Raw genomic sequence first — 11,766 nt, forward strand, 5'->3', positions numbered from 1 at the left:
GACCCGATGAACTGGAAAAGGACGGTGATCGGTGGTGTGATTACACACCAACAATCACAGTCCGAGCATTTGGGAGAGGCAGTGCTGGCCGTGGTGCTGATGGCTGCTGTCCATGGTGCTGATTGGTCCTGGAGAGAGGCGGGAGATTCAAACTCCCGGCGCTCCTCTCTCCCCTCCTCTTCCTGTTGCTGCACCTGCACCGTCCAGCACCGTCCTCACCAGCTCCTGCGATCCCCTAGTCGGCACCCATCACCCTCCTGCACCCATCACCCTCCAGGTAGGTTAGGGTCAGTGAGGGAGAGGCACCATTAGGCAGGGATAGAAGGGAAATTTTAGTTAGGGGAAAAAAAAAAAAACACTTTTCAATCTGAATTATTGTTTCTAGCTGTGAGACCCTAGACCCACCCCTGCCACATTCCCACTAAGCGGGCGAGGTATGGCGTGAAAATGTACAAAATTTGTGAGAGTACCTCAGGGTACACTTACAAATTTTGTGTGTACGAGGGGCGAGATTACCGTATTGAACCCCCAGAATGTCCCCCCACTCTAGGTGTTAGCGGGAAACTCGTGTGGGACCTTATGTACCCACTGCTAGATAAGGGTTACCACTTGTACGTGGATAACTTTTATACTAGCATTCCCATGTTCAGGTCCCTTACCGCCAGATCCACGTCCGCTTGTGGGACCGTGCAGAAAAATCAACGCGGCCTCCCTACCTACCCCCTCCAGGTACCTATCCCCAGGGGTGAGACCCGTGCCCTTACCAGTGGAAACCTGTTGCTGGTCAGGTATAAGGACAAGAGGGATGTCCTTATACTGTCCACAATCCACGGTAACAGCATCACCCCTGTCCCTGTGCGAGGTAACAGTCCTCAAGCCCGATTGTATCGTCGACTACAATCGGTATATGGTAGGAGTTGATCTCTCTGATCAAGTCCTCAAGCCATATAATGCCATGCGCAAAACCCGGGCATGGTACAAAAAAGTCGCGGTCTACTTGGTACAGATTGCCTTGTACAACGCTTTTGTACTACCCCGAAGCGCTGGCAGCACAGGGACATTCCTCCAATTCTATGAGGCAGTCCTCAAGGACCTGATCTTTTCAGACCGGGAAAGAGCAGGCCGGAGTACCTCGGGAATTGGAGGCGCCTGGATCGTCCCTGGCCAACATTTTACAGGTGTGGTCCCCCATACTGGAAAGAAGGGACGAACCCCAAAAAAGTGCAGAGTGTGTCACAGGAGGGGGATACGGAAGGACACCACCACTCAATGGGACACGTGCCCCGATCATCTGGGCCTCTGCGTTATCGATTGCTTCAGGGAGTATCACACTTCCATGGAGTACAACATTTTTATAATCCCCAACAGTCCCCTAGAGAACATAAAAAACTATGGCTCTCAGACTTTGGAGACACGGAAACAAATTTTTTTTCCAAAAATATTTGTTTTAGTGCAGGCATCCTCAAACTGCAGCCCTCCAGATGTTGTAAAACTATAACTCCCGGCATGCCCAGACAACCTACAGCTATCAGCAGGGCATGGTGGGAATTGTAGTTTTACAACATCTGGAGGGCCGCAGTTTGAGGATGCCTGCTTAGTGTCTCCAAAGTCTGAGAGCCATACATATTGGGCATCGCCGCATCCATAAAAATCTTCTCTATAAAAATAACATTTAACCAAACCCCCCCCTCGGATGAACAGCGTTAAAAAAAAAAAAAGTGTAAAAAAAAAAGCCATTTTTTGTCACCTAACATCACAAAAAGTGTAATAGCGAGCGATCAAAATGTCATATGCACCCCCAATTAGTGCCAATAAAACCGCCATCTCATCCCTCAAAAAATGAGCCCCTACGTTAGATAGTCGCCCAACAAAAAAAAAAAAATGTAGCTCCCAGGCTATGGAGATACAAAAATATTTTTTTTTGATTCCTAAAATGATAATATAGTGTAAAATCTAAATAAATTTTAAAATGTAGACATATTAGGTATCGCCGCGTCCATAAGAATCTGCCCTATAAAAATAACATTTGACCAAACCCCTTGGATGAACAGCGTTAAAAATATAAAATAAAAACAGTGCCAAAACACCCATTTTTTGGCAAAATTTCCATTTGAATCCTTTTTTTCCGGTAATAAAGCAAGGGTTAACAGCCAAACAAAACTAAATATTTATTGCCCTGATTCTGTAGTTTGCAGAAACACCCCATATGTGGTCGTAAATGGCTATATAGCCACACGGCAGGGCATAGAACGAAGGGAACGCCATATGGATTCTGGAAGGCAGATTTTGATTGACTGGTTTATTTGCACCATGTCCCATTAGAAGCCCCCCTGATGTAGCCTAGACTAGAAACTCCAAAAAAGTGACCCCATCTAAGAAACTACACCCCTCAAGGGATTCAAAAGTTACTTTACAAACTTTGTTAACCCTTTAGGTGTTCCACAAAACTTAATAGCGAATGTAGAAACAATTTTAGAATCTTAATTTTTTGTTACCTTGCCTCAAAAAAGTGTAATATAGAGCTACCAAAAATCATATTTACCCTAAAATAGTCCCAAAACAACCACCTTATCCTGTAGTTTCCTAGATGGGGTCACTTTTATGGAGTTTCTACTTTAGGGGTGCATCAGGGGGCTTGAAAGGGTACATGGTGTAAATAAACCAGTCCAGCAAAATCTGCGTTCCAAAAACCATATGGCGTTCCCCTTCTTCTAAAAAACTATCTCAGAACGGCCTGGGTAAGTCAAAGCGTTTTAAAGTTATCAGCACTTAAAGTGACACTGGTCAGAGTTGCAAAAAATGGCCAAGTCCTTAAGGTGAAATGGGGCTGAGTCCTTAAGGGTTTAAATAAAAATAAAAAAAAGTTGTGAAAAAATGAAAAGTTTAAATCAGCCCCTTTATATAAATAAATAAATATATAACATATCACCACTTCTGAAAAATTCAGAACTATTAAATATTGAAAAATATCTCCAATGCAATGAACGCCGTAATAAAAAAGACGTGATTCACAATTTTTTGTCACCTTGCTCCCTGCAAACATAGGATAGGACTGTTCTATTATAGGCCGAACCTTGCATAAAATGCAGAATGCAAATGGGTTTTTTGGTGTTTTATTTTTCTTTGCGTGCTATCGAATGATATCGAGTATCGCAATACTTTTTTATGGTATCGAAATAGAATCAAAACGTTGTTATCGTGACAACCCTAGTTAGGATAGACAGGTAGAAGGCAGGGCCTAATACATCATACATCACCTTTTCCATGGGAGCATGCATACACAGATAGTTGTCAATCACTAAGTATGACCGCCTAGTGGACTATTAAGCAGAGAAAGAAAGCAGGCTCTGCTCCTCCTGCTCTAAACCATGCTGCCTGTAGGCCACACTGCATGTACATCATGACAGGTTGCCGTCAAACTACCTTGCCTCTAGTTAAGGCCTAGGATCATATATGTGTTGGAGCCTCCATTACAAATTCAGTCAGATTTACCGGGAAGAATAGTGATGCATGCTATTTTGCCTATCAAATAGGGCAGCACAAAGGAACCCTTTTAGTTCCACTGAGCTCCACCGGGCACTGGTGATAGCTCCTGCAATGAGGTGTCAGCCAACTGGAGTCCAATCAATAAGATGAGATTGGAGGTGTTGGTTACAGCTGCCCTATAAAAAACACACACCAGTTCTGGGTTTGCTTTTCACAAAAAGCATTGCCTGATGTGAATGATGCCTCGCACAAAAGAGCTCTCAGAAGACCTACGATTAAGAATAGTTGACTTGCATAAAGCTGGAAAGGGTTATAAAAGTATCTCCAAAAGACTTGCTGTTCATCAGTACATGGTAAGACAAATTGTCTATAAATGGATAAAAGTTCAGCACTGCTGCTACTCTCCCTATGAGTGGCCGTCCTGTAAAGATGACTGCAAGAGCACAGCGCAGACTGCTCAATGAGGTGAAGAAGAATCCTAGAGTGTCAGCTAAAGACTTACAAAAGTCTCTGGCATATGCTAACATCCTTGTTAGCGAATCTAGAATACGTAAAACACTAAACAAGAATGGATTTCATGGGAGGATACCACAGAGGAAGCCACTGCTGTCCAAAAAAACATTGCTGCACGTTTACAGTTTGCACAAGAGCACCTGGATGTTCCACAGCAGTACTGGCAAAATATTCTGTGGACAGATGAAACCAAAGTTGAGTTGTTTGGAAGAAACACACAACACTATGTGTGGAGAAAAAGAGGCACAGCACACCAACATCAAAACCTCATCCCAACTGTGAAGTTGGTAAATTGAAGCTCTGGTTCTATGTATAGGTACGGGTTCTGGTTGGGTCACAGCTTGCAGCCTTAATGTAGTTTTTCAAAAATTAAGTTACTTTCCCGGAATACCCCTTTGAATAAAAAAAAAAGGAAGAAGACTGGAGCAGAGCCTATGGGACCTTCACACATGGCAGATTTTGCTGCAGAACCCCATCATGGTCTGGGGCTGCTTTGCTGTGTCAGGGCCTGGACTGATTGCTATCATCGAAGGAAAAATGATTTCCCAAGTTTATCATGACATTTTGCAGGAGAACTTAAGGCCATCTGTCCACCAGCTGAAGCTCAACAGAAGATGGGTGTTGCAACAGGACAACAACCCAAAGCATGGAAGTAAATTCAACAACAGAATGGCTTAAACAGAAGAAAATACGCCTCCTGTAATGGCCCAGTCAGAGTCCTGACCTCAACCTGACTGAGATGCTGTGACATGACCTCAAGAAAGCGATTCACACCAGACATCCCAAGAATATTGCTGAACTGAAACAGTTCTGTAAAGAGGAATGGTCAAGAATTACTCCTGACCGTTGTGCACGTCTGATCTGCAACTACAGGAAACGTTTGGTTGAAGTTATTGCTGCCAAAGGAGGTTCAACCAGTTATTAAATCCAAGGGTTCACATACTTTTTCCACCTGCATTGTGAATGTTTACATGGTGTGTTCAATAAAAACATGGTAACATTTAATTCTTTGTGTGTTATTAGTGGAAGCAGACTGTGATTGTCTATTGTTGTGACTTAGATGAAAATCAGATCACATTTTATGACCAATTTGTGCAGAAATCCATATCATTCCAAAGGGTTCACATACTTTTTCTTGCAACTGTATATTATGTTTTAGACTAATTCATCATCAATAATTACTTAATATAATGTAAATTTCACATATTTACCGTTCAGTAGTTAAAAAAGCAGTTTTCTTCTTCTGCCACCCACTGTGTTTCCTCAGAAATTACCATAGCATCGACCTGTAGTTCTGAGCCTTTGTTAGGTCGAGCATGCTCAGTGTATTGCTATCAATTCTCTAGTTAAATGTCTTGTGAAACAAAGGGAGTGTTAGGCCTCATGCACGCAAACGTATTTTGTTTCCGTATTGTTCCGTTTTTTTTTTTTTTTCTGGATAGGATGCGGACCCATTCATTTCAATGGGTCCACAAAAAATGCGGACAGGACACCATATGCTGTCCGCATCTGTATGTACATTCTGTAATCCCGCAAAAAAGATAGAACATGTCCTATTCTTGTCCGTTTTGCAGACAAGGATAGGCGATGTTACAATTGATCCACCAAAAAAAAAAATCGGATGCAAAACGGACGTCATCCGTATTTTTTGTGGATCCGTGTTTTGCGGACCGCAAAACACATACGGTCGTGTGGATGTAGCTTTAGTGTGCTGGTGATTACTGAGTAGTGGGGGCGTGACTGGACTGTATATCAGGCAGTCAATCAATAAACATCAACACACAAACTCACAGCAGGAAAGCTAGGGATTGTGGGGATCGTAGTCTTTGAGGTTTTGTAAAGGAAGATCAGGCGCCATGATACTCTCAGTGTGTTGCAGGCTCACACAGGAGCTAGACAAGTGGATTGCAGGGTAAATTGAAGCTCTGGTTCTATGTATAGGTACGGGTTCTGGTTGGGTCACAGCTTGCAGCCTTAATGTAGTTTTTCAAAAATTAAGTTACTATCCCGTAATACCCCTTTGAATAAAAAAAAAGGAAGAAGACTGGAGCAGAGCCTATGCGACCTTCACACATGGCAGATTTTGCTGCAGAACATTTCTGCAACTGAAAATTAGTTCAGTTCATCTGAATGGAGTTACATTGGCAGCAAGTACATGGGTTTCGGCAAGCCTCATTCAGGTGAAAGGAACTAATTCTTAGGCATAAAAATATTCTGCAAAAAATCTGCCATGTGTGAAGGTCCCATAGGCTATGTTCCAGTTTTTCTTCCTTTTTCAGGGACAGGACTTATCTAAGGTACATTTGCATATGTATCAAATCGTTTTTTTTACACAATAAAAGCACACAGAGCTATGGGGACTGGGTATTGCGGATGTGCTAGTGGCCATCTAGCAACCCATGTCCTCAGCTCTATACACAAAATTCCGGTGACAGGTTCCCTTTAAGGTGGAGATTTCAAAATTGACATATAAAATATTGGGGTCGGTTGAGAAGGTTAATGTCTCACTGGGTCTGTCCAGCCATGCAATAAAATCTAAAATCAGACTCGACCTATGGACTTATTACTGGAGATAAAGGCCCTTGTCAGCTAATCTGTGACTTTGAAACCCTTTTATCAGGATCCCAGAAATCCTTCTGTTCTGCCGCATATAAACTGCGGTCAGAATCTGGTTTTCTTGCAGTCTTCCCTCCTGTCCACACCTTTCGGCCCTCTCTGTGCAGCACCCCATCTCTGCCACATCATCATGCCTGCTGACTACAATGGCACCTGGGTCATGGAGGTCAATGACAACTTTGATGGGTACATGAAGGCTTTAGGTATGAGCTTTAAATAAGGTCAAGGGTATTTGGGGATTAGTGAGAATTCATTGAGAAGAAGATGTTTACTTATTTGAGGATTGTATTGTTTTATGTCAGAGGGTTTACTTTACTGTTTCTTGACTTTTTTATGCATTAACATTAGTATCTGGAGGCTTTAACACCAGATGTTATCAAGCTAGTTACCAATTGGCGCAGCTTGAAATCAATTGACCCTGCTTTAAGGGACCCAAGCCATACAACACTGTTATTACATGGTACAGAGACCTTTGGGCCACTTCAAGCACCAGGTGCAACTGTGACCTCTGATAGACCAATAGCAACTGTGGTGTGATGCATTTTCAGAAAAATATGTATCATAAATAGTTCCCCGTGTATTCCTAAGGGGTTTAACTCTGTCTACTAAATCTGTGCTGTTTTAGATTTTGTGAAGCCCAAATTTTCCTTAGATTTCAATGGGAAACCATAATCTGAATCTGCCTTGAAACTAAAAATACACAGAATTTTCAGTTGCAGAAATTTTTGCAAAAAAAAAAGCTGTCAAATGTGAATACACCCTAATGGCTCTTGTGCACATGGTGGATAGTATTACTACCTTCCAGGTATAGCACCACTGTATAACCACAGTCAACGCCCCATCTTCACACAGTCTACATTTTTTCTACTTGCATTTCAATGGTAGGCTACCTTTGACCTAATGCAAATGTACAGGAAATTTATGGCCTGAGTAATAGGTGCATTAGGAGATCCATATGGCACCATACGACTGTCGTGTCGCAGTGCATATATGTAAAGGAGGTAAAGGATGAAGTAGAGACGGACCCTACTACAGGTACATGGCGGGATGCACTGAGGACTGTGGGTAGTAAAAGTTATAACTAATAACACTAGGGGATTGATGGAGAATAGGATGGGGAATGTGCAATTAAATGATCACTCAACAGTTAGACCTCTTGCACACGACCGTGTGTCCCTCGTGGCCGTATTGCGGCCCGCATACAGCGGGTCTGCAGTACTCGGGACACCGGCCATGTGCATTCCGCATCACGGATGCGGACCCATTTAATTGAATGGGTACGCAAATCCGGACATGCGGTGCGGAAACACGGATCGGAACCCTAATGAAGCACTACGGGGTGTTTTTTTGGGGTTCCATTCGGTGCTTCATTTCTGCAAAAAGATAGAACTTGTCCTATCTTTTTGAAGAACGGGCAGATCGCGGACCCCATTCAAGTGAATGGGGTCGCGATCCGCATGCTGCTGGCCTACAGTCAGTGCTCGTGCATTGCGGACTGCAATTTTCGGTTCGCAGCTCAGGCAAGGCCAGCACACGTCCGTGTGCAAGAGGCCTTATTATACTGAATGAACTTCAGTGAACAAGGGTGGTGGGGCACACTTTGAAACCCCTGCCCTGAGCACGAAGAGACTCCTTGGCTTGAACAGGACTGTGAAATAGATCTTCTGTATACAGTGGTCCCTCAAGTCACAATATTAATTGGTTCCAGGACGACCATTGCATGTTGAAACCATTGTAACTTGAGTAGTCGGTTTCAAAGCCCCAAAGTGTCACCCAAGATAAGAGAAAATGAAGATTTATGAAAAATAAGAAGATAACTAAGACAGATAACAAGTCCTTACATATAACAGGCAAGAATATCTGCTAACTAGCAACTAATACAGCTGTTTTACCAGAGAAGTGGCCTTGATTGGTTGGATCTGAGTCTGAGGCATTGTATGTTGAGTCTGGTTTCAACTTACGATGGGTCAGAAAAAACCTTTGTATGTTGAAAATATTGTATCCTGAGGACATTGTATCTTGATGGATCATCATACATTGTTTTAGCTGTATTCGACTTTGGTATTCTGATACAGAATGCATTGCAGGACATTCAACATACTGCATTGCCCTCTGCTGGAATTTCTGTAAAATGTACACAGGGAACCTGTCACCTCCCAAAACCATCCCAAGACGCCAGCAGTACCTGCGTGTAGCCAGCAGTGGGTTTCTGATGATGCCTTTCTTCCTGAAGGCAGATGCAGCAAAAGTACTGAAAACTTTGTTTTATCCCCTGCCCGGCGCGCTTCTCCACACATGCTTGAAGTCAATGAGGCAGCGGCCTCCTAGCTTCAAGTCACGGTAACCACTGCCCCTTTGCTGTGACTGACAGCCGGCTGTTTGCTTGGCTTTGCCGAACTCTCTGCATAAGCGCAGTCAGTCACAGCGAAGGAGGCGTGGTTACCGTGACTTGAAGCGAGCCTCATTGACTTCAAGCATGTGTGGAGAAGCGCGCCGGGCAGGGGATAAAACTAAGTTTTCAGTACTTTTGCTGCATCTGCCTTCAGGAAGAAAGGCATCATCAGAAACACACTGCTGGCTACACTCAGGTACTGCTGGCGGCTTCGGATGGTTTTGGGAAGTGACAGGTTCCCTTTAAACTTAAAGGGATACAGTAAAACATCTGGGAATTTGGTCTAGGGATAGAAAGTGTAATGGTTATTATTGCACAGAAGTATTTCTAGTCATTTTTACTGAATCTGGATCTCATTATGGGGAACAGCAGGGATTTATAATGACAATATAATTTCCCATCCTCACACACTCTTATGGCATAACTAGGAAGTTGAGAATTGATTCCTTGTCTTGTTCTTTTTGCAGACATTGACTTCGCTACCCGGAAGATCGCTGCTCATCTGACCCAGACCAAAGAACTTATTCAGAATGGAAATGAGTTTAAGACAAAGACTCTCAGCACATTCCGGAATTATGAACTCGACTTCACTGTTGGGGTAGAATTTGAGGAGAAGACTAAAGGCCTGGATAATCGGGTGGTGCAGGTTGGTTGGTGCTGACTTTCCATGGTCAGAGATGATTCTTCTTAATATTTCTATGGTAAAATCATACTTTCCAACTCTTCCAAAATGTCCTTGAGGCTCCTGGAAAAGGGAGAGATCTCCTGGACTCCAGGAACAGTTGGTAAAACAGGATGAAGAGTTGCTTTCTATTGGAAAGCTGTCCTCCATGTTACTGTATGTGGGATCTGGATTCTGCATTAGATGCAGTCTCTTTACCCAAAGTGGCATGACTCTCAAAAGTTGATAGGTCACTGCTAAAAAGGGAAAAGTTGCTATAAAAAAGGAGTGTGGCCTTAACAAGGCACGTGGCAACAAAAGAAAAATGTATGGTCACGCTGCGTCCTCCAACCTCCAGGAGGCTATCCTTCAGAAGTTGGCAAGTATTAGTAAAATTGATGTCTGTTTTGATGATGTCTGTCTTGATGTTACAGACCTTGGTGTCCTGGGATGGGGATAAACTTGTCTGCGTCCAGAAGGGAGAGAAGAAGAACCGTGGCTGGACACATTGGATCGAGGGAGATAAACTTTACTTGGTAAGAGTGGCAGTACTGGCTTTGATACCTGATACCATCAACTTCCGATGGGGAGAACAGAGGGAGTGTGCATGGCAAGCAGATCATCGGTTGCAGCACTAACTTTATGCTTTAAAATTTAAATTATGTAAAACTACTAGATGTTAACACAGGAGCGACAGACCAGTAAAATTAGCGCACCTTTCTGACTATACTGTTCTGCCACCAGAAAGGCCATGTCCTAGGACTGCAGCTCAGTCCCATAGAAGTGAGTGTAACGAAGCTCGAAGCTGCTATACCAGGCACAGCCACACATGTTCAGGGTTGTGCCTGGCTAATAATGAAAGGGATGTGCTGTAGCCCCTTTATTCTGGTGACTATGTGGGTACTGGCGGTCAGATTCTCATGACTTAATATTGAAGGTCTATCCTACGGACAGTCCATCAATAGTCCTGGAATCTTCTTGAAGGCGTATTTACATAAAATAGGAAAACTATGTCCTACTGTGAAACACTGGCATTTCAGAGAAAACATTATTCAAACAGAACAGGGAGAAGAGTCATGGGGCAGCTCCCCGAAAACCTCTTGCAGCCCGCAGCTTGATTGACGGGTATCTTCCTATTTATGTAGAGCGAGAGATATTTCAATCAAGCTGAGACGAGCGCGAGAAGCCCTTGTCTTTTTCTAGATCTTTTGGGCCCTGTTGTATTATGTTCTGATTATTTAAAAAGAGGCCAGACCCACTGATGGATCTTCAGATGGGCCAGTCCTACCCTGTGCATGTCGACATACAGCAAGCGGCTCAGAGACTGGAGGGGAAGGAGCAGAATAATAGTACGTTACAAATTAGAGTAGTTGCTTATATTAATTGCCAAGATGTCTCTATATATAGTAATTTGCCCTGGTGCTTTTTTTTAACACTTACCGCATACATTTTTATGACTTTTTTTAGCAGCAGTTTTTTAGCTGTGTGAACCATACTTTTTTCTAGTGTTTGCTCCTTATAGAACAATTTCTTTATAGGAAATGTGAAAATGCCAGAAAAAACGCCCAAAGGTTCAGTAAACTGCACTTAAAAAAACACTTAATAATCAAAAAGCTGAAATAAAAAAAAGCTTGCCTGTCCTGCATTTCATATTTCCCATAGACTCAACATCTGGACTTTTTACTGAAAAAAAAAAAAACACCAAAAACCGCCACTAAAACCTATGTGTGAACCCACACTCACTATACTGCATCTTTATATTTCAGGACCTAACCAGTGAAGATCAAGTCTGCCATCAGGTCTTCAAGAAGAAGAAGTAAGAAATGTTCCAGTTTATCTGCATACTGCCCTGTTTTTTCCTCATAGTGTAGAAACAGTTGTAATACGTGTCTATGTAAATTTTATTAATAAAAAACAAATTTCTATAAAAGTCTTACATTTTTTTGCACATGCATATAAATCATGTTCAACATGACATATACACTTCACTATTTTACCCAAACAGTTCAGTTAATAAATTGCATTACAGCTATAGATGAGAAAATCGATTCTAAACTGAGTTTGTTAAAATTTCCCCAAGACTTTAAATTCCAGTGAA

At 42.6% G+C, this 11,766-nt stretch overlaps 1 protein-coding gene across 1 annotated transcript in view; it reads left to right on the plus strand.

Moving 5' to 3' along the window:
* Positions 1–11,542, plus strand: part of LOC120997642 (retinol-binding protein 2-like) — a 101,262-nt gene extending 89,720 nt beyond the window's left edge. The window contains exons 3-6 of the mRNA XM_040427829.1: positions 6,687–6,818; positions 9,475–9,653; positions 10,103–10,204; positions 11,435–11,542. Of these exons, the coding sequence (XP_040283763.1) occupies positions 6,746–6,818; positions 9,475–9,653; positions 10,103–10,204; positions 11,435–11,488 (408 nt within the window). The 5' untranslated portion in view covers positions 6,687–6,745 and the 3' untranslated portion in view covers positions 11,489–11,542. The remainder of the gene's footprint in view (positions 1–6,686; positions 6,819–9,474; positions 9,654–10,102; positions 10,205–11,434) is intronic.
* The last annotated feature ends 224 nt before the right edge of the window (positions 11,543–11,766 follow it).

This window comes from Bufo bufo, chromosome 4 (genome assembly GCF_905171765.1).
Source record: "Bufo bufo chromosome 4, aBufBuf1.1, whole genome shotgun sequence".
NCBI classification, from domain to species: domain Eukaryota; kingdom Metazoa; phylum Chordata; class Amphibia; order Anura; family Bufonidae; genus Bufo; species Bufo bufo.